General features: G+C 46.1%; 1 protein-coding gene across 2 annotated transcripts in view; it reads right to left on the reverse strand.

Moving 5' to 3' along the window:
- GRM7 (glutamate metabotropic receptor 7) overlaps positions 1 to 23,922 on the reverse strand; it is a 309,474-nt gene that overhangs the window by 185,931 nt on the left and 99,621 nt on the right. For both annotated transcript variants that reach the window (XM_075095593.1, XM_075095592.1), the window contains exon 2: positions 19,954 to 20,170. In XM_075095593.1, coding sequence (XP_074951694.1) covers positions 19,954 to 20,170 — 217 coding nt within the window. The remainder of the gene's footprint in view (positions 1 to 19,953; positions 20,171 to 23,922) is intronic.

The raw sequence follows: 23,922 nt of genomic DNA on the forward strand, positions 1-23,922 counted from the left end.
GGTTTGTCTGGCGATCAATAGTTACATCCCTGCCCTGAGCAGGCGTGTTTCCATCCCACAGCCCGGGGCTCCTATCCCTACGCAGGACGTCAGGAGAGAAACACCACTGCTATTTGCATGGATTTTCCCATTCACAGAATCCCAGAATCCCCTTTTGGAAGGGACCTCAGGGATCATCTAGTCCAACCTTTCTAGGAAGAGCCCAGCCTAGACAAGACGGCCCAGCGCCCTGTCCAGACGACTCCTGAAGGTGTCCAACGTGGCCGAGTCAACCCCTTCCCTGGGGAGATTATTCCAGTGGTGACTGTCCTCACTGTGAAAAATGTCCCTCTGGTGTCCCATCGGAATCTCCCCAAGCACAACTTGTGTCCATCCCCCTTGTCCTCTCCATGGGACTCCGTGTGAAAAGGGAGTCTCCATCTCCTTTGTAGCTGCCCCTTAAGTACTGGTACATGGGGATGAGATCCCCTCTGAGCCTCCTGAGCTTCTTCATAAACATTTTTGTGAATGATGCGACCCGACGATCGGCAGGCAGCCCGGCAGGATTCATTCCTCCCCGCCATCTTGCATCTGCCTCCATGCCTCGCGGATGGGTGCGACCCATGCCGGGCTGCGCTGCCCATCGCCGGAGCCCACGTCCTCACCTCATGCCCGCCGCTTTGCAGCTCCCCCGGGGCAGAGGCTGCCTGACATCCCTGCTCTGCCGCCGCGACTGCTCACCGAAGGAGCCCGAGCCGCAGGGCCAGCGCCTCCAGGGACAGGCAGACCCTGGGAACGTGAACTCCCTCTGCCCCTCCTGTTCCCAGCGGTGTTTCGGCTAAATGAGCCCTCCTCGGTGCCGACGTGCATCCGCCCACCATGCACGGCCCCGCTTTCAGGGCAGAACCAGAGCCCAAACTGTAACACAGATGCCCTGTTCAGACAGTTTGGGTTTAGACCTAGTAGAGTCCCTGCGACAGCCAAACGCTAAGAGGGTCACATGTAGAAGAAGGAAAAAAATATTATATATGAAGAGCAATCACAGCTATCTTATCATCAGCGTGTTATTCCCAGTGTTGGAATCAGTCTTCCAGTGACCAGGGCTTTTTGACGGACTCAAGATTTGGATCAATGGAGATGGAATATTTAGTTATAACAAAAGCAAGACTGCCTACGGGAACCTGGGAGAAATACCAAAGGGGACATGAAAAACCCAAACACCACATTTATTCTTCTCCCTTTTCCTGTTAACGTATTTCCACGTTTGACCAAGTTCTATTTTGCTGCCAACATATTTCCTTCTTTTATCTTTGTAGAAAACATTGGCTTCTTGAATGTTTACAGAAAAAATTATTGAAAAGAATGCAGCAAAGGAGAATGGTAGAATAATATTTCATTAAGATAATATGGAAATAAATCACGTACAGGATCCCAACTGATGACCGAACAGCTTCTCCTTAAACGTATTTGAGTTGGAGCTGGAAGCTCAGAAAATGAACTGACAGAATCAAACGGCTTATCTCACTGAAAGTATATAATTTTTATAGAAGAGTTAATTTTTCAAGAAAAACATCAGCTGCCAAAGCAATGAGACATTTACACTTGATAAGGCTGTTTAAGGACTCGCAAAGAAAACTTTCACCATTCCACTGTAATAGGATTAGAAATCTCTTGAACGCTCCAGGAGCTGGAATTTTGCCCTGAACTAAAAAAGATATGCCCCCGGACCAAGCGGGAGAGAAACTGGGTTAAATTTCCGCAGCTAAGTTACTTAGGTGTATGAGAGTTATTTTAAAAATCACTTACTGTAAGTAAGTAACGATGCACTAATGAATTAAATGGTGGGGGAAGAAGAATCACTTTGACTTAAATGGTATGAACTCTTTCCTCTTTCTTTCACAGGGACACGTTTATATCAAAAATAGAGCTTTCTAACATAGAGATCTGAGTTCGGCTGTTGGGTTTTGTCTGCCATAATTCCCCACAATCGTGCAAATAAAATTACTATTCCTGAATGTCACTAATGAAGGCTTAAGAATTGTTATCCATCATCTCAGTGGTCTTATTTATCTGAATCTATCCTGAGAAGCATTCCTCAAGGGTAGTCAGCATATAAGAATATAAGTTTCCTTTGACTGAAGAAGAGCTAACGCTACAACGGAATGAATTATGTTCACAGCAAACAATCCAAATTAGAGTGATCATGAGATCAATGACAGTGCTGCAGGTTGTAGCTCACGCAGGAATAAGAAGAGAAAGAAAACCACGGAGTGGCACACGCCTGTTAATGATGATCTGGAAATGATGCAGAAGAGGGGCCATTACCACTGGCGTCAGCATTGCTCCTCGCTCAGCCTCCTCCAGTTAAATTGAAAGGCCATCATTAAATAACCTGCCTCACTGACTAAATCAATCTTCAGTTGCTTCACTCCCGATTTGCTTTAGCTTCAAGCTCTCTTTCTCCTTTAAGGATCTGGCCCCGTCTCTTCTCTGATGAAGAAAGGAAGCCCCAGATCACACCTCCCTTTCCTCCTCAAGCATCTCATATTATCCCCGGTTTTGGCAAGAAGGAGTCTTTCTGATGATGCTTCCTCTCTTCCTAAAACTCTCTTTAAACTATTTTAAGAAACTGTGTCTGGCAAGAGCGATGGGAGGTAATGCCGTGCACTGCTCTGCGTAAAACCCAGTCAGACTCAGAGCTTCGTACACCACAGCCTATCGTCTCCTCCACCCCCCCTAACGAAGGTACCTCCTTTTCGTCTAGTTTGCCACGATCAGTTGATGTTCTGGAGCGCTGGTGGTATGCCAAATTACGTGCCCACGGGATGCAGAGTTATTAACTGGGCCGGACGGACTTATTACTGGTGCCCTCCAGAGCAGGCGCTGGCCTTGCTTTGCTGCGTGCAAGGGCTCCTGCGTACCTCCCTACGCACAGGCAGGAAGATCGTCCCAGGAATATGCAACTCGCAGCATGAGCGGCTACGAGCTGGCCTGGAACATGACCAGTCTCCCCTCTTGCTCCTACCCCTCCAAAAAATACCCTTAACGCCAAAAATCAGGGCAACAAAATAGCTGGCTTTTCCTTCCCCCTTTGACTGCCCGCGCAAAACTAGGTGCAAGAGGCGGGTCCGGGCACACCTGGGTTCCTGCTGTGAAGACTGTTCGCACTGTTTGAAGGTGTATCACGAAGGCACCTGTAACCACAGCACAAAATTCACCGCGTTTGTTCTTCCTTTTCCATTTTGTGTGCTGCTTGGTGAAGGGCTGGGGTTGCAGGTGTAGCTGGGCAGCGTCACGCCCACCCTCTTCCCCTAGAAGAGGGTTAATTTTACAATCTAATTAATTTGCCCTTTAAAGGAAGAGCTAGACTAAAAACTTACACATTTCTAAGAGACGTGCAAGTTGCTTTCCTGTTAATCTTTGCGACACCATAACATATTACCTTTATTGACTTGGTGTCAGCTGCTGCAATTTGCAAACGGAAATATAGTGTTTCAAAGAGCCACGGTCTCCTTTATTCATAAGGTCAAAGGTTATTCACAGAACTGAAAGATGTTTTTCCCAAGTATGATATATGCTTTGACGAGTGCAGACTTCCCTACGTGCTAGAATGCCAGTGACCACATCTATGAGCACTTACTGCCAATTACTCTTCATGCTTTTCCTCTAATTAATTCAGCCTGGCAACCTTTCCCTCTCCAGCCACAGCGCCCAACACTTTACAGTAAGTCATATTGATGTAACGACAGTGCTGAGCTTTGTCCTAAAACCATTTCCCCAAGTCCATACATTGGATCGTGAGAAGCAGGAGTTGAGAGGGTAATTCATTTTTCTCACTTAGGTGGGCTTAGCTACCCAGAAAACGTTCTCTAGGCTGTTCTAAATAAGGCTCATAGTTAAAATAACGTGACTCCGCTCATATCATTGTCATATACTTTGCCTTTAAATATTTAAGGTTTTGCAGTTTTCCGATCCTGTCTTCAAATCTTTGGTTTCCTTTATATGCCTTTATTTGCATATTTGGAGCTGTCAACCAGACTTTTGCTAGATTAATTCCCTAGTAACGTTCCTCCCTATAATTCAGCACACAAGGAAATTCTGTACCTCTGCAAACCAACCTACCGATTGAGCCGAAAAACCAATTGGTAACCATCTGTGTTTCAGTAATAAACGTACCTAGGCAAAAGTGTGACTTCTTCCCTTTTTCCACCTATTCCACACCTCTCATTTTACAGACAAAGCATCGTTTATGAGTCACAGCTGCCCTCTCCGTCCCACACAAGTACATCTAAGGGTCTCCTGCAGGACCACCAAGCCATAACTAATACATATGACACTGCAGAGATGCTCTTCAAGTAAAGGATAACAAAATTCATTTCAGAAGAAGCCTTTACTTGTGGAGCAGAGACGAAGGGAAGCTTTACATTTACATAACTGTATGCTTCCTACTTAAAATTGAAAGCTGAATTGGAAGCAAATTCCTTAAAGAGACTCTGAAGACCACAGCCAACGCCGCTAAGCCAGCCCCTGACCTACTGGAGCCGCACACGCGGAGACCAGTGGTTTACCCGCGCTGGGCAGCCCCGGGCCCGCGGCGGGGGTCCCCAGCCAGCCCCTGCGCCCTCCGCCTGCCCGGTCACCACCGTGCGGCTGGCAGCCCGTGGATGCGGCCCTGTGGCTGCGCGCTGCCGACGGCGCGGTCAGGACCTCGGCTAGGAAAGGATTTTCTTACATGGATTTGCCCTCGCACCCAACGTTATATTTATAGATTAGCTGGTTAAAAAAGAGAGAGCGCTCCTCTTGGATAGAGATCAATTTATGACACAGCTGCTCAGATGAGCAAAGGACGGATCTGCAAATAAGCTTTCGATACCAGACATTTGCAACTATTTTTGATATTGGATGGCGCAGGAAAAATCCTATATCCAAACCCAGCTGCTAATACACCTGTGCACATTCATGTACTAAAGAGAAAAGCTGCCTAGGTACCAATGACTTCCAAATTACACCTTTCCTATCTTTCTATCTTTCTATGATTCTTGGCTCCTTTTTCAGAAAAAGATGCCATCAGAGCTTAATCAATAGCATTCTGCTTTAAGAAAGGCTTTCTGAAGCTGACAAAACTGCATAGGTTTTGCTTTGAAACCTGCTTGAATTTGGGGGGGCGGGGGGAAACCAAAAACAACAAAAAGAATGTGTTTTATTTTTCACGCTCGGGGGGTCATTGAAATTTCTCAGTAAAATCAAACAGCAACCACAAAGCACGACGTTATCTTGCTTTGTTTACAGGCAATGCAGGCACGAAACCAGGGAGAAGGGTCGCATATGCCGACCGTGGATGCAGCTCTGCTCGCTGCAGGGTGTGCCGCTGAGCAGGAGCGCTCGCAGAGCTCAGAAACACTCAGAAGGCAGAGGTTAATAAAATATAATGAAATATATTCCACCAAAACTTGGGAAGATGATTATCTTTGGATTCGGTCATTACTTCCCCCAGGGCCGCACTCTGCTCCCTCTCCCCGACAGGGAGGAGACATCCTTTAGCATCAAAGAGCGCCCTGCTCAGCCTTAATAAAGCAGCAAAACCCGGGTCTGAAGCTCTGGTGGAAGCGCCAGCGGCTGCCTGGGGCTGCCAAGGCCACGTCAGCTGCTGCCTCCGTGCAGGCAGGCAGGCGGCAATCGGTGCCCAACAGGTTACTTGTGCAAGCCATAAATGTTAATAAAGTGATTCATAACCCGAGTGCTGTACCTGCATGCTGAAGCATTCACGTTGCTCCGGGTCAGCTCGCGTGACCCTCGGCTCTGGACATTTCAGGTTGGCATCACCAAGGGCCTTGCGCAAATAATAAGGGCCGTTAATGGATAATTAGCCCTTGCAGAGGAATAAATAAATAAATAGATTGCACCTCTCTGATGCGGAATTTCTATAAAAGAAGGGTTTGGTACAGTCCCCAGCTACGGCAATCACAGAGTCTCTCCCAGTGCAAGCGACTGGGTTTTGTTTGTTTCTTTAAATCCCAGAGTGCCAATGATTTTTCCCCATTTCCCAGTGAAAAATGGGGAAACAGCGAAGACGGCCTAGAAGATGTATCTGCGCACAAGTCAAATGAATGACTTCCTCGGGCACCAAAGTTCCTGCCATCCTTAATCCAGAATCTCAGGGCAACACCAGAGCAAGGAAAGGACGAAGAGTGAAGCAGGCACAGAACATAGCGCGGCTTTACAAAGAGGCCGCGCTTTTGATGAGTTTTGAGGTTCTCAAGAAGTAGGACTGTAAGTTGCTGGATTGACTGCGCTGTAACTCCAGCTCTTGTATGTGTTCTTGGAAAAGACTGAGGGGGGAAAAAAAAAACGCATCAAAGAAACCTCGAGTGAAACAGCATTATTTGCCAGAGCCTCAAGAGGCAGAAGACTAATAAAATCTTGCAAAACACTCAAAAGTGCTAATTGCTTTTTTAGTGCATCTTACAGAGCAGTGGTGTTATAGGGCATCTAAGTGTGAAGAACCTAGAGAGCGGCTATACTTCCTGAGAGCTTCTATAGAGGTTTTTCAAAAGATGTTTATTTCAAGGAACAGCTTGTGTACGATAGACACGGGCTGCAAAATTGTGATGCTGCTTGTCTGTCTTCCCTCCTGATGTTAATAAATAAACCTTATCTGATTACAGAAATTGGAGGTTTGAGACAAGTTCTGGCTGTAGTGAATATTCTGTGCTTTCCTAAGAATGAAGAACACAAAAAACGAACTGGTTCAGGGAATTACTAAGAGATAAAATCTCAGACCTGGGAATACCCAAGCTCAAATTCATCCTGGCTTGGGGTAAATAGAACACTGCTCTTATCACTCAGTTTGAGCTGGCTAAATAAGACCAATTTTAACACAGAGGTGTCCAAAGAAATCATGCCTCATCCCAACCTCCAATAAACGCTTGTCTTTGATAAACCAGCCAGCTCAGACCAGAGATGAGTTATGTATCAAAGCAAACGGCGTTCCTCTGGGAGCGCGACGACTCCGGGGACTTTGTCTCTGATAAGACACATCACCAGGTCACTGCACGACGGCGCCAGAGCTGCACTTTTCAGGGCTGTCAGTCCCCCACCTCACACGAACGCTGAGGCCCCAACGTTGAGACACAACTATTTAAGGCTGAATTGATTTCTGTAGGTACAGAGCAATTGCATCTCCAATCAATCCAAATGGAAACCACAAATGCTCAGTACCTTGGAAAAAAAGAAATCAAGGCACTCGGGTTGCTTTATATAGATTCAGCTGTTCAAATGCAAAACTTCAAGTGACATTTGGTTTTGACATTGAAATAGTCGGATATTTAAAAAGCCCTCCCCAGGAATGATAAAAGAAAGCTTGGCAAAAGGCGCATGCTGCAAAAGCTAAGGCCGTTTCTTAAGCAGAGTCTACATGTTATCCAGCAGTGATACACCAGCAGTATAATCTTAATTAGCCAATAAAAGTTTTTAGACAATCTGTCTAGACTTTCTTTCACTTGAATATAAAATTGGCTTTAAAAGAAATATATAAACTCTGAAAAGCCAATGAAAAGCTGTCCAAAAGAAAAGCTTCCTGCTGTTTCACATCTGCACCCTGCACTCTTCTTAAAACACAATCATTTAAGTGAAATCCTTCACTTTTTAAGCAGAAAAGCTGCTATATTTGGGATTAGTGCACTGCCAGCTCACAGTCAGCTTCCCAACTTGCCCATGTAGAACTTAACTGGAGGGTATTTCTCCTAGAAAGCTCAACGTGGGCCCTCAGCTGGAGGAAGCCAAGTCATTAGAAATAATCATAACCGAGCGGAGCCACCTCTTGAGGGTAACACTGGGCTTGGTCCCGCTTGCCTTGAAACGGTCTTTTCCCTGATGCAGAAATGCCACCGGTGCCACCGTGCAGGGGTTTAGGAGGACAAGACACCACTTTTACAGCACAGCCAGAATTGCACCAGCTGAAGGAAACTACTTTTGGCTCGCCCCAGATGGGCAGAGGCAGCAAGTGAAGACCTGCCTCTCCTCTGGGTTGATCAGCTGCAGAGAGAGCAGAGCTCTGCAGAGCGGGCGGAGCGGACGGGCAGGGGCACAGCTGCCTCCCCTCACTCCGCTCGCCTTCACCGTCAGTCCCGGCCAGGGGGGCCTGAGGAAGCAGGACAGGCGTGGGACCAAGGGGCGGCGCTGGGGATGCTCGTGAAGGAAGAGAACAAAGCGATCTGAGGCAAAAATATATTAGGCTGGCAAAGGAGTAAAATACAGATATAAGATAAACTGGGGGTTAATTAAAGGGTTGATAGACATGTGGATTAGGGAAATTAAGGAGAGAAACAAAATACATTCAGGGAATTAAATTATAATTTTTCTTTAACCAATGCTTAAAGAGAGTATTTTCTTGATCGTAGCCCGAGATAGCCACTTTCTGCATCTGGATAAAATCTTCCGTTGTAAACCAGCTACCTGAAACACTTTTTATTTTATTTTACTTTTTATTTTTCACAGGAAGCCCCTTGCCCTTACCCCAGAGCCGGGCCGCCGGCAGGAGCGTGCAGTAGCCAGAGAACCGGCTCACCGAGCACCATCGCCGCAAGAACGTGGCGCGCGCTCCCGCGCAGCAGCAGCAGGACATACGGACACAGCAGAGCTCAAGCACAGGACTGGGGGAGCGGCTGGTCAGAACTGTTCCCTGCCTTAGGCGGGAAGGAGCTCTGAGCCGCTCTTCATCGGCTCGGTTAAATCCTCCATCGGGCTGCGTTTGCCTAAAGGAAGGCATCAAGCTCGCCGGGAGAGGAGCGGGAGCCCAAGGGGTCCACGCTGGAACCGCGTTTCCTGCGAGTGATACCATTTCACAGGCTGCAAAGACAATCTGTGTCTAACCTTAAGCAGAACATCTTATTTCAAAATCAAATCTAGGCTACGGGCGCCTGCTCTGTCATACCTGGGCTCTCCCAAACGAACAGCAACCCAGCGAAGCGCTGCCATTTATCACGAGTAAGGAGACAGCTTCAGCACGTACTGCAGCATCCAGCACAGCACAAAATTCAAGTTTCAAATGAACAGCTGCACGTTCGGGTCGCCGTTGCGCTACCCGGAGCTTAACCTGTTTCACCTCCGTGTTTGCACCATGAAATACATGGTAAATCCTTTCTCGATAATAAAATAATGGAATAATTTGCCTTTTTACTAACATTTTGTTATTAACAGGCCGAAAATGGCGTGAACAGGGAATACTGAAAGCACCGTGATTGGCACCGGGTGATTTGCTGCTGGTACATCAGGCACGAGCGCTGCTGTAGACACCTGCAGCATCGCGTGACACAGGACCAGCCGAGGCACCTGCCTGGAAAGAGGGAGGGGGGCTGTCAGCATGAGGTTTTTGTTCAAATAATGTGCATTGGTGAAGTGTTAAAATAATGCCAATAGTCTCCATTATGAGAGCAAGCCAGATGGCTTCCTAATTCCTTATAGACTGGAAATACATGGATCTTGAAGCACCAAAGGGAAAGGAAACAGAAGAGCCTGCAACATAAACTGAGTAGATATATCTTCCCAACGCCCTGGCCATATGTGTAAGCCACTTAAAATGCCGTATTGCAGTTCACATTTTCAGCTCAGGTAGCTGGCTGAATATACTAGAGCAAACAGTCTGGGTATTTCAAACGCTGCCTTGATAAATAACTTTCCTAAGAACGTGTAAGAAAAGAGTATGAACTCCATTGATCATAATTTCCTACCTGCTATGGCGTTGCGAAGCGGGGTACATCTACCCCGTTAGAGTGACTTTCTCCTCTCATTGATTTTTTTTTTTCCTGCACAAGGAAGCTGGTCTGAGGAAGGCTTAGACAGCTTCAGAGACAGACCGGGTAATATTTTTGGCATGCCCAGAAGATCACCAGCAAAGCATGAAAGCCATCCTCCAAGAGTGTGAAGGGTTCAGGACGTTTGTCATCCTCTGTTGTCTTAGGAAGGATAAGGAATGAAGAAGGCAGGGGAGGGCGCGTGATGGAAGAGGCATCTTGGAATTATTTATGTGCTGCTACTCCCCCATGGCTATGAAAGCTGTTCTTTGCATTAGCACCAAGCGAAGGGGGACTGTGAAGTATGGAAGGTACAAGATGAGGCAATATTTTGTATTTCCTCCTGGGTTGCAGGATTTCAGTGACAGAAACTGGCATAACTTACTGCATTCGGTTATATATTACCCTTCAGGTGCAGAAATGCATTTAGAGCTGGTCCCAAATGACGTTCCAACAAATTCATCCTACTTTGCAAAACAGACGTATCCCATGGGAAAAGCTCAGTGTAATCACAATATTTCTATCTTCCATGGGGAAAGTCAAAATGACAGCAGGGGCTTCCTCTGCACAAGCTTTTTATGAAATTCATTTTATTCCTTCAGGAAAACTGACAAGGCGCTTCGCACCACACACCGGAATAGGCACTGTAGGCGGAGGCGAAATGGGAGCCAGGATTCACAGGCTCCGCTTCTCACCCTGGGTAGGCTGTGAAGCAGGGAAAAAGTGCAGCGAGGAGCAAAGGCACTCAGACATAATCATCTAGGAAGTCTGGCTTCACTGCTCTGCCGGCGGAAAAAACGGACTTGGGAAAGAATTTCTATCTTTTCTCCCAGAAGTTTTAAGTTTTCACAATCAAAGTCAATTCTGTTTCTGAAATTATTAAATTTTTGGGCGAAACAAATGTGATTTTCTAGCCTACTCTCTATGGCAAGTCTTCCTTAGCCACAGATTCCACCACGCCCCCCCCCGTGGCTCAATCTTTCGAACCCCAGCCACCTCTATCAACCTTCAATTTTATGGCTTTTCATCTCTCCTTCTCCTAATCCTCATACCCATCTTGCTGTTTCCACAGGCTTTTCCTTCCTTTAATTGTTCAGTAAATCTGAACTCGCTCCTTTTCCCCTTCTCCTCCCCAGAACGGTCTGCTTTTGCACTTCACTAGGACCTTCTCCTCAAGCTTCCTGATGCACATTAACATACATTTTGTCCCTTCCCCTAATATTTCCACTACTGTTTTTCAGCAAATTTCTATTCTTCCCAGCAAAGGAGGGGATTCAGACCCAAGATGACACAAAAGACACAGAAGACCCAATTCTGAACGCGGAACGAACACGAATGCTCTCGCTCCGATCCCACTCCCTCCTCCTACCCTTACCAGGAGGAACGCGTTACCCTTGAGACGCAGAACACCTTTCAAAGAACAAATGAACAAAACGGGGCTGGGATGACTAACTTGCTGCCCCAAAACAACTCCCTTCCGTTCCGCAGCGTGGGCCAGGCACACCGCGGAACGGAGCAGCGCTCCCCGGGAGCGGCCGGCTTCGCTGGTGGACGTAAAGGCTCAGCGATACATGTCTCTGCTTTGAAATAGCAAGGGCTAAACCAGTCGCATGTTTTCCGCTGATCCACGTGCTGCTTTTTCACATAACCACTGAAGCAATGTTTTATTAAATTTGGGGTAACATTTTTAAAGGATGCTGGCAGTTATTTGTTTAGTGACAAGAATTGCCCGTTTCAATTTTATTCTGTCCTTGAAACGCCATCTCCAAATGTTCAATAAATGCCATAAAAAGGCAGATATTTATCATTAAAGCGACTTATGCTATAACGGCGATAGCAGCTTGTTACAGCTATCCAATAATACTTTGCCAAGAAACCGGCTGCGCGAGATCATTCAGGAGGACAGAGTGCAAGTTCCTGCATGTATCAGCATGGAACAGGTCTCGGATTTCACATAAGCAGACGCAAAGGTAATCATAATGTCATATCTTTATCTCTTTCCTTCTCCCCAAACTCTATTGTATTGATTTTTTTCAGGAGTCTATTTGAGAAGGAGGAATTATCAGACCCCTGTTAGATCCATCACAGAATTATAACGTTATTCGGGTAGATGGGCTTCTGATGCTGCAGTGCTGGAAGGTACGTCCCCAAACCATGTGCTCCTAATGCCCAGCAGCTTCTCTGCTTTCCTGAATGAGATCATAAGAGCTCTATAAATCTACACCAGGTATTTATCTTCAAATGATGACGACAAATAGGAAAATACATATATCACATACATACCAGTGACTGGATCTATTTTTTTAATTCAAATTCTTTAATGACACGTTTATATTTGGTGCCCGCGCTCCCCTGCGTAGCCGAGGGAGAAATAGATGTTTCAGAAGGGCAACTCGGATCTCATCGCTCTTCGTTACTGCAGCGAAACAGAGCCAACTGACTTGGGACATCTGCTACGTCTCAGGTAGGAAGATGCCTCGCTGAAGAGATGAAAATCGCCTTCGCAGTATTTTGATAACCCAAAAAGACAGTTTCTCAACATCGAAGCCAGGCACCCAACGAGTTTTACCCCATACCACAGGAAAGTCGGAAGTCCAGCCATCACCTTAAGGACATCACCCATTCACTCCTCGAAACGACATCGCTGCTCGCAAGCTATTGAGGAATGCCGCAGCAGCACAGACCGAGCACGCAGAGGAACGGGTTTACTTTGCAGAGACGCACTTTGCTCTCTCTCTTTTACATGCTCAGAAGCACATTATTGAACTCTAAATGCAACCCAAAACACCCTTGAGGATCAGGTCTAGCACACCTTCTACTAGATCGGTTGGAATTCAAAGAAAATCCTATTAAACCTACTAAACCTGGCAGAGTGCAGCACACACCACAAGTTGGCGCAACTTTAGAAAGCAATTTTTCTTGACTTTTTTTCCTGAAATGACAAAACATCCGTTATTTGACAAAACGTAGGAAAGAAAAAAGATTTCATAACGTTATTTAACAGAACACCAAAAGGGACAGATGCATAAATATTTGAGAAAAATAGAAGGACAAATGGAAACCACTTGAAGTGCTCGGATATAAATTACTTTCACATTTCATTAGCAGCTTATCTATTTATTTTTGCTGTATTTGATCCAGAAAACAGTCTCACAAGTAAATGAACAAAGGCCATTCCCACCCAAAGGTATAATTATTTAACACAGTCAAAGACAAAGAGGCCGCCCTGCCGCCTCTCCCTCCCCCCAGAGACCTCCATCCCTGCCTGCGGACACCGAGCCACCCACCAGGCAGAAAAGCTCCGAGGGAGAGGTCTGCAGGACCAGTAATGCCCTGGGGGAACCCCATAAACCTCAATCCACGCTCTATTGCCTCAGACCCCACAAAAGCACTGGGGGTCTGCGACCCTCCCCAGAGCTGCTGTTCCCTGCAGCGGCAGCACCCGAGATACGTGCTAAGCGCCACTTTGAGACTGGTTTTCCTAGGCTGGTGTTTGGACTGCACTTCAAAACTATATTCCTAGACCAATCTGTCAAGACATAAGCTCAGCCGTTTGCTCTAACTGAAAGGCTACAGAGGGTCTCCGTCACTTGGGGCACGGCGGGGGAGATGCAAGGAACACAGTTTGCAAAACGTTATTCCTTCAGCTAAATGAATAAATAGGGGTCACGGTGGACAGCACAACACCTCAGCCCGTCTTCTTCCAAGACAACGACTCGTTCAAATGAGTATTTGAACAGTAGCTCTGTTAAAGGTTGGGTTCTGTTAGCTGCCACAAAGAAATCATAGGTCATACGCTTTGGGCATCGTCGGATGACGTGCGGTATCACCCACTGCCAGTACGTCGTGCAAAAGCTTCACTAATAAATCGTAACCATTTATTACCATAGCCGACGCGATCTTTGCCCACCGCAGGGCATCGCAGTGATGTTACTAACGTTTTTCACCTTCTTTTCTAATTTTGGGGCTTCTTTTAACCTTGGGTTACTTTGTAAACTGACTGCTCCTTGTGACGAGCATTCTAAACCCATTCAGTAGGGCTTTAGTGGACCAAGAAAACGAGAGATGTTTCATTAACATCAGAATGTACAACAAAGACACACACACAAAAAAAAAAACCAACCCAAAAAAAACCCCCACAATTTTGTACTTGGCAATGGGAATCGGTACTCTATTTGACAGATACCGACGGAACAGCCTCCTTTCCCTTCTTAAACAGGCGGTTGTACAACTCCCTTGTAGCAATGATTTAACTCTCTCATGTTATCCGGTACTAATTTGTGCTAATGGGATTCCCAACAGACAGCATCAAGATTAAATTCGGTTACAAAAATGCAGATTCAGGATCATCGCAGGCAGCTGAACAGGCCTACAGGAGCCTACACAGACACTGTGTGAATCACCGAGGGATGATACAGCAGCTCTCGGCTTTTAACAGGGTCAGCTTCCACAGAAGATAGGTACCGAATTAGGACTCCGTATTACGATATACCATGTTGAGGATTTCACAGGAAATATCATGAGGTTATTCAGATCACCAAAAACCGGAATCAAAAAAATTCAGATCTTTTTAGAAACACAAACCAGGGTAGAAAACAAATATCGAGGCTTTATAAAAAACTCATATTTTCACATTTAAGTGGCTAAAAATGTCTAAAACTGTCCTTGCTACCAATAACAAGCCCATAGAAAACACGTTCTGTAGGAGGTATTTAATTGGATGCAGCTAATTTGTAAAGCGACCGATGCATTAGGAGTTTGTACTCGTTAATGCACAGGTAACGGCATGCAAAAAAAGTGGTTCATCTGATTTAGAGGGAGCGACACTTGCTAGACGTAAGGGCAACGTGCCTCGTATAGGTGTGTGTGTGTGTGTGCATACATATGGTTTTTACTAGCAGATATAAAGCTGGGAAAAACAAGATTAAAAGGAAATTCAAGTTTAAATGGGGGGGATAGAAAATAAATAGTGTTCAGTATCACAGCTGGAAAAAAATTTCTCCTTCTGAGGGTAAGGAAAAGGATTAACAGTTTCAGGGTCTCTTCTTCGCCCTGACAATGAATGTGTTTTGATGTTTCTTCTGTTTCTGAGGGAATTTGGCTCCTGCAGCTCGTGCATCTAGGCCATCCCTGCTGCATGCAGATGTTCTCAGCCTTACGTAACAGCAGCGCTCGAGGACCACGGAGACAGAAGAATTGAAGAAATTAATATTGCAAAAAAACGTCTTCAGCGAAGGAAAGGAGAAAAGAAGATAAAGACTGTTGCAAGTGTTCTGCTTCCTCTGTTAAAGTCGATTAAACTCTATTCCGCTTCTTTGTTCTGTCAGGGCAATGATAGCCTTTTAACAAATACGACACCGCAACCAGAAGTCTTCAGAAGAAACTTCAGTACATATAATCATATCAGCGCACTGGTACAAGAGCTTTAATCCTTCTCTTTTTTTCATGTCTTTAGTACCCAGAGGAAGACGACATGCTCTTCTGGAATTTTTCTTCTCCGGCCCTTCCAAATGGTTGAGAACATCATCATCTAAACTAATTAACTCGTAGCGTGTAGGTTAAGATACTCTATCACTGGCGCGCTGCTCTGTGCAACACAACAGGCCTGGTTTGCGCAAACAAGCAGAACCGTGCTCGGGATCGGCCTTGCTGAGTGCAAACACTTATTCCTGAGACGGAGTTGGGCAAGGGAGCTACGGAAAGGCAGGAGAGAGGGGGAAAGGTAGGAGACGTGCGGGTCTGCGGGGCTGGGCTGGGCATCCCCGCCCTTACACCGCTTGGGCTGCAGCCCCTGGAGCGAGCACCGAGGTCTCGACAAGCAAAGCAGCCGGTGTACTCATCTGTGAAAATGGGTGATTTTTGAAGAGAAGATGATGAATAAACGCATACTAGATCTTTCATTTATCTGTTAGGAGGCATTCAAGTGGTCTTTTCCTAATGACTTCAATATATATATTTCTTACAGATAGCAATTAACCTTCTGGTACAGATGAATCATTAAAAAAAAAAATCAAAGATGAATTAATATTTGAAATTCAAGTATTCAGTAGTTTCATTAATAATCTGAAATTGTCCTTTAGATTTTCCATAATTAGACCATTCCCCTAATTTATTAATCCCAGAGACTGCAGAGCATGTTTCAAATCTTCATCTGCTGCCACAATGACATATTCAAACTCGCCTGAAGTACTCATAATGGAAGTCACTTTGTGAAGAATTATTAACTCAAAGGATCATGCAAAGTCTTTATACGCTAGAGCATATTTGAAAACTAAGCAAGGATAGCACTTTCTACTCATCCTCACAATTTCTAAGATCTTGGCTGGATCAGAAACAAGTTTGGGCAAGACACTGGATTTAGGATAATTAACTGCTACAGATTCGAGGCCAAAGATAGCAAATGTGCTGGTACCTATGGACTAAATCCTCTTTTCTGCCAAAACACACTGGTTATGAGATACAAGGCAGTTGTCTGAGAGCCAGCGGTGTCTGCTCATCGCCCGCGTGTCTCACGCTTCGACCAGTTACCTCCGCTCGGGGCTGCTCCTGCTCCTGGCACATGGTCCTAAGGGCCACGAAGGGGAGAACCGACACAGGGACCCTGCTCTGAGGCCTCTCCAGCTCTGTTGTCCTGCTCGTTAAAAGGGGGTCACGGGAGGGGGCAGGATTCACACGGGCTCTGAAATCCCTCCAGCCGGGAAAGCTCTCGAACAGCAAACTGCAGCCCGGGCAGCACGATGAAACCAGGATTAAAAAACCCTGGAGCTGTATATGCACCTATTGCGTTCCCTCATTTGCACCGGGCTACAGAGCTTATTGTGTCACTGCTTCACTTATTTACTCGCATGCTGGGCCCCTGGGTTTGAGAGCAGGGGAGCAGCAAGTCTGCCTCCACAGAGACGTGGGGTTTCTGCAACGTCTCGCTGCAGCCTTGCTGCATACCAAAGCCTGCCTTGAGCAGGCAACTCTGGCAATCCACGCAGCATCCAAACCCTCAGCAAGACCAAAGCCTAAGCACAGAAATTAAATGGACTATGCTTTAAGCGTGGCACAACTTGCCCTGATGAGCATCACATGTTTCAGCTAACTGGAACATGAGGCAAACCGTGCCTTACCACTTAAACCCCTCTCCTGTCCACCCTCCCCACGTCCCTGCAGGGTACGCTGAGTATGCCCTTCGAGTTGGGAAGAACAGGGAATCCACAGCCTCCTTGATTTCCAGAAGACCCAATCGGATATTTTCACTAAGGGAAAAAAAAACTTCCTCCCCCTGCTATTGCATTTCTGTTGCTTCTGGCATGACTTTTCTAATTAGCGTGAGTTTTGATTGGCACCCCAAGCGCCACGTCAATCTACTCGCGTGGCAGCGCCAGGGTGGTCACGAGCGTGCTCCCATCCCTTCCCCCCGTCCCCGCAGCGTTACAGCGGCACATGCCGCGTAATTACACACCTCACTCAGGCCACATATCTTTGGACCCATTTAAATATAATTAACCCTTGAAGCACACCAATTTTGGTCATACTTCTCTATCCCGTGAAACCTCCCATCGTCATTAGAGAGGACTGCTCGCTTCATACATTCAGGCAGGTGGATCTTGACCACCCAAATGTTTTCAAATAGACAGATCAAGGAGCTACTAGCTACACCACAGCCACGAGTAGGTAAAATTATTACTGCTTGTTGCTTCTTCAGGAGGCTCTTTCCAAACCCTGATATTACAGCAGTCACTGGACAGCCTGGTTAATCAGTTCTCTCGCATAAAAGGCCCCCAAGGAGGCACAGCCACAGCAGGCACCAGGGAAGCACCCCCAAAACCGCTGCGCCCTCAAGGCCATCCCCTCCAGAGCACGGGTGGGTCCCACTGCACCGCGACCCCCCAAAACAGCGCCTGGGAGATGGTCACAGCCGACCCCCGGAGTCAGGGGACAAGGTGCCATTTCCCCGTAGGGGATCAGGACCTGTATCTCCAGGCAGCTCTGCTCCGTTAAATAGCTAGGCAACAGGACCTCCTGATGCCTCACGGGATGTTTAAAAGCCAGGGAATTTGTTGACAGGTATTAAATCCCCTCAGAACTTCACCTAAGCTTTATCTGTGTAACACAAAAAATCTCCAGCGCAGCCCGAAGAAGAAAAAGCGGCTGCACTGCATCGGAGGTAGTGCCGGGGGCTGGATTATTCCAGTTTCCCGACAAGGCAGGCTGCGGGTATGAAAAAAAACTTTATGCACTCTCCCTGTTATTCTCTTAATCTTGGAGGCATGACCTCCATCACCCCACACGCAAAGCTGCTTGAAGCAGGGTATTCTTTTGGTTTTGTGCTTTATTTTTTATGAAGGATGTGGAATTACACGTTGGCTACATGAACAGCTCCTAGCATTAATTTAATTCTACAGAAGGTCTATGAAATGATAGAGTATTATTCAGCTAGAGTTTGTCCTTGACATAGAGAACACATTTCTGGTATGATTTTGCAACAGTGGATATTTGCAAATAAAGTAAATTTTAAATTATAATGAACGCTGGCATTTGTCACTTCCTGCAGTATTAAATCCAAAACCATTTCCTTTAATGCCACATAAATATGCATTCGAACGAAAAGACAAATTTATGCAAATACAGGTTCCTTCAGTGATATCAACATAATGAAACAATTCCGGATTCCCCTCTCTAAAGCCCCTTTCTCCTCAGCGCAGCCGCCTTCTCCGCCCACTCCTTGGATGATGCTGCCAAGAGGATCCATCAGCTGCACGTGGCAGCTCGGGAGCGAGCTGGTGCTCCACCTCGCAGGTAACGCAGGCAACCTGCGAAAGGGGAGCGCATGCTGTGGAACCAGCTTTGCAACCACCGAGGAGATGGAAACCTCCGATGGCTGCTTCAGAGCAGCGCCTGCCCTCTCCTCGACCTTTTCCTTCATGCACTTACTAACCTGGCCGGTGATTTATGTAATTCGGTCGGTGAACTGTGCATCGCGTGACGCTGTTTTTATTTAACGCAATGCCAGGGCAGTTACAGGGTGGGAGATCTGCGAGTTCATCTGGGGAACACGATAGAGCATATTCTTGCATGATGATGATGATGGGTTCCCAATCACGATATATCATCGTACGCTTCTGGAGGTGGGACTTGCATATATCAACCAATAACGAATGACATCGTCTACTTATTCTTCCTTCCCAGGACAGGAAACAACCTCAGATATTCCAATTTTCAAACCTTTATGACTCTGGATGGCAAGTCAACTCACCATGGATTTATACCTCTACTCCCTGAAGGGCCATCTAAAGTCCTCCAATGTTCTGGCATCTCTGGGGAAATTTAGATCTATTAACCCAGAAGAATAAGTTACCAGCATAAGGGCACGAGCGCACTGACACGGCAGTCCCACCTTCGAGACAGGTCTGCTCTATGTTTTGTACCAGAATGGGAAAGCAAGCTGTAAAATTAGAGATTTCTGTCCACAAGATTACGATAGTTCAACTCAACACCATAAGCCCGATGCAGCACAAGACACAGCATTTCCCTGTCCTCTTGGACCACCTCTCGCTGACAATGGCATTGTTCAACCGTTTGGCCTTCTTGGGACACCACCAAACGGAGCCAGGGGCCAGAAAAACACAGTGTATCCCACCAGAGAGCCGATGTGCCTCGCACCGTACTGCTGAGTTGGCTGCCTCCATATCCCAGACCAGTAACCTTTGAGCCTTCGGGTAAAAGATTATGAATTTCCTCAACTGAACTGGTCAAGAGAAATGCTAAAAGCAAAGCAATATGAATCAGGCAGCGATGTGAAAGGTGAACAGCAATGGTATGACACAAGTCAATGGCTGGTAACAAGCAGTCTTCACATAATTTCTAGCTGTGGAGAGATAAAAGCTCAGCGTTTTAAAATCTGTCACGTCAACATAATATAATGCTGTCCGTTGGAATAGTAGGAACTTGATAAGTCTCAGGGCTTTCTGTTTTCCCCAGAAATGATTGAAAACCACTAAGATTTCAAACTCTCTGAAGCTCCATAAGCAATTTCGGAATGAGAGTGCCTAGGAGCCATTACAGAGGCGTCGCAAAGAACCGGAATGACTTTAAGAATCAAATCTATGTTCTAGAAGAATAATGTAACAGTTGGTACAAAATAACATTCATTACTGCTATAGCATTTGCTGGAGGGAGGATGGGCGGTGCCTACCTGCCTCTCGGGAAATTTGCATGAAGGACTCGACTCCTTTTTCTCCATAATTCCCTTCAGATGCCAAAGTGGACACATAATTCCATCCCAAAGCTTTCACAATGTCCACCATTGCTTGTGCTTGGAAGGAATCTGGAGGAACCACGCGTGAGAAGAAATCATAGCGCCTGTCATCACTCAACTCTGGTGCAGTTGAGGCATAACTGATTTGTGGGATCTGTAGAAAAAAATAATTTCTGATAAATATACATATTCATATACTCATTGCACTTCTTGCAGCAGTTAGCTAACGCAGTCAGCTTCAGCTGAGCCTCAGCTCGCCTTCATTGTATCCATCTGTATTTCTCCACCATGTTCCTTTACAATGTACAAGCCAGAGAAACAATCTTTTCATTGACTTCAAGTGACACAAAAAAATAAATCATTAATCAATTGAAAACAACTGTATATGTGCACATTCATAACTTCTTCCTTTCAGGCAACCTTAATCAAATACAGCACACACAAACCATTTTTCTTAGCGTGACCTTTTTATTGGTGTTCTGGTTTTACCAGCATCAGGTTACTGGGGATCCTGAACGCAACCCAGTTTAAATCTATACCCGCCGTTGCGGGCAGAAAGCCAGACAGGCCCTTCATCGGTTTTTGGAGGATGAAGAACCTCTTAAACGTTAAACTGTGACTCCAGATTTAAACAAAAGGATGTTTATTTTTGATTCTTTCTGATGAACAGCAGCCACGGAGACTGCCGAGCGTGGGCACCTCTGCCCCACAGAGACAGCCCGGTCATGGTTCAGCTCTGTCCTAAAACTCTGCCTGCCCTTGACAAGCCAGCTCTTGCTTTTCCCTTCTCACAGCAGACAGCGAAGGAGGCCGACAGCCCTTTTTATAACAGAGAGACTAGAATATTGTTCGGGGCTATTTTCTCCTTGATAACAAAGGTCCCTAAGCAGCTATCAAGCTGACAGCATGTTAATCCCAAAACACATTATGTAATTGTTTGAGTAACAGTCTGGGACTGTTCCTTAAATTAAGGAACCTGCTATAATTCTCACTTGAGATGCCAAGGAGGGAAAAGAAAGATTTGCAACGTACATAAACACCATCACGTATAATAATTTGAGAGTTCTGGACTGTGGAAAGGTCAGTATTTCATGCCTCAGCACAAACATCTGCATTCTGCTATTCTGCCTCTGCATAGCCTTCCTACAAGCCTTTATTAGCTCTCCTGCCTTCTCAGAAGAATAAACATTGTATTTCCCCAGCTCAGTGCTGCAAAGGGCTCGGGGCTTTCGGTTCCCACAGAGGTCAGTGGCAGGTGGGAGCCAACGCAGCATTTCCACAGCACGCACGCCCACCTGTACACCTGGGTACATGAGCAACGACTACGGTAAGAGCAGACCTCTAAAGCAAAACTGCTGCTGAAGCAGACAAGTGAATTTATCCAAACCACCCATAATTACTAAATACCCCAACATTTACTGAGACGTGTTCCTGTTTGTAAAGGCAGCATCTACTGATTTACTAGAACCATAAGAAAGCATAACACACGACTTACTTAAGGTCTGTTTAGCTTCGTTCAGCATCGGCCTAGAGCGAGACACGGCCCGTGGTCCTTGCTCAAAGCCCTGCACCGGCGAGAGCCCCGTGCAGGGAGCTACCTGAACGGGGGCCCAGGCGCAGCACCCCTCTTACTCGCTATGAATTATTAAACCTAAACAAACACTTAAGCTTGCAGCGGGTGCTCGGGCTGTCACTGTGCGTGTTGGAGAAGTGAATCCCCTATCGCTTGGCACGGTCTTTCCTTTGGATGCATCGTGTCACTCCTTTGCACGTCTGCTAGCTTTACAGCCGCAGCGGTGGCTAATCAAGCTGAAAGCTGGGATGCCTTAGGTTTTTAATGCAAGACAGCAGCCGTCAACAAAGCCTTGCCAGATTTAGTTTAGATCTGTGGCTTGTGGACAGCACGTTGCCAGCAAGACCTTCCAGTCACAGAAAAATTAAAAAAGTGAAAACTGAGACTGCCGGGAAGAGCACAGCATGGTGATGGCCGCTGGTACGTGATTTAGTTGGTCGGTATTTCACCTAGGGGCCAGGAAAGCTTGGGGACCACTCTCAAAGACAAACAGATCAATTACACCAATTTATCAGGGTTCTTTATTTTTAATCTACCTTGGGGATGACTTTCAGCTAACACCAACTACTGCGGTTGCACAGAAAATGCTGGGCACTCCGGCCATCAAAAATAATTGAAATTCCTCATTTGTCTGTGCCTGCAATTGCTGTTGGAATAAATGATTGGTGACATTTTAGGCTCGCCCTCTTCTCATTTGAACAAAGCAGTTAACAGAGCTTGCTCAGCGGCTTATCAGCTTAATTCATCTATACATTTGATGGTGGTGTATTAAGTGGAACAGTTAACCAGGCTGACTTTATGGGTGCTGTATACCTGTTATTAATTAGACAAGCACCCCGTACACAACATAGAGTCCCACACACAGAGCCATCCTGAGATAGCCGAGTGCTGGGGTTTAATTATAAACAAAGGAAAGGATAAAATATGATTTTTATAATCTGTGGCAAGTGTATGGATTCCAACTTGCCAGCAACTGCTTTTTCAACTAAAAATCAAAAGGAGGATATTCTGCACGTTTACGAAAAGCAAAGCTTCTACAGATTTTCCTCCATTGCTTGTGTTACTTAGGAGACTTTTTGGTTTTTTTAGTCTTTTTCCTCTGTCCATAAAATATTAACCACTTCTGGCTGTTTCAATCACTTGCGGTATATAAAGTTTATATTGGGGATTTTAACCAATGTTTCTTGCAGGATATCTAAAAGAAACAAAGTTATATGTACGAGGAGTAGAATTTTCATAAGATTTTGTCTGACTACAGGGAGAAAAGTACTTAAATGGTTACAGTTAGACTGCAGCCAGTAGGGTTCAACTTTGTCCAGTATGTCAGAGCACGTTACCCCTAGGAAAGACGTTTTCCCTTCACGCACGTCTTCCCACACACACATCCCAGATGCAAACAGATGTTCAGTCTGGGCATCAGCTAAAATCTAACACTTCATCCTTTCTTCTTCTCTTCTGTTTTTTTAAACATTCACACCCAATTGGATACGGACAAACCTCCCACGGACCAGGCTGAAAACCTTTCTCCCATACTTCACACCAGCTGGTCCTCCGCATTACTGTTTTGTTTTTACTGAGAGTGACTTTAGTTTGAAAAAGACACCACGGTGCTAACTCCAGTCAAGTCGCAGCGGCCAGGCACCCTCTCCTCTCTGAGATCTCTTCACAGGCTTGCACCAATCAGACCAACATCCAAAAGACAACGTATACAGCGCTGCTGCGTGCTGATGGCTGCTCACCAGGTAAGCTCACAGACGTGCACCTTCGGCTCCTGTGAATGCCAAAGTCCGCTTGAAAATAAAAATGGATTGACCCAAGTCATCAAGAGCCAAACCAAAGCTGGCCAAACTTCAGTTTTCTGCTCCCAAAGACGATGAAGATGGTCTCACCATGCAAGGGGGGGGTAAAGGGGGGTCAAGGGAGAACAAGAAGGAAGGGCTATAATTTGAAAACTCTCCCATCATTAAATTCTTCCCCTTGGTCCACCTTTGAACACACACTGGCACAGGCCTCCCCCTCAGGGCAGGGGCCTCCCAGCTCACATCACACAAGCAAACCACCTGCCCCAGGGGCCAGGAGCGCAGTGGCTGGATGCACACAGACTGGATTTCAGTTCTGAAGGTGCAGAAAAGGTCTTAGTAAAGGTATCCACGTAAAACAGCAGTTTTACTAAATAGCTGGACATTTAATAGCCAACTCTTCTCTACCGTGATCCATTTATAAAACCCATGTTTAGCGCTGCAGAAAGGCGCTGAACTATCAGCCCTGTAACGGGAAGCCTCCTGTTCGCACGCAGACGCAAGATGAAGGAGTGAAACACAGAACAACGACGC

The sequence above is a fragment of the Phalacrocorax aristotelis genome, chromosome 6 (genome assembly GCF_949628215.1).
Source record: "Phalacrocorax aristotelis chromosome 6, bGulAri2.1, whole genome shotgun sequence".
Lineage (NCBI taxonomy): Eukaryota > Metazoa > Chordata > Aves > Suliformes > Phalacrocoracidae > Phalacrocorax > Phalacrocorax aristotelis.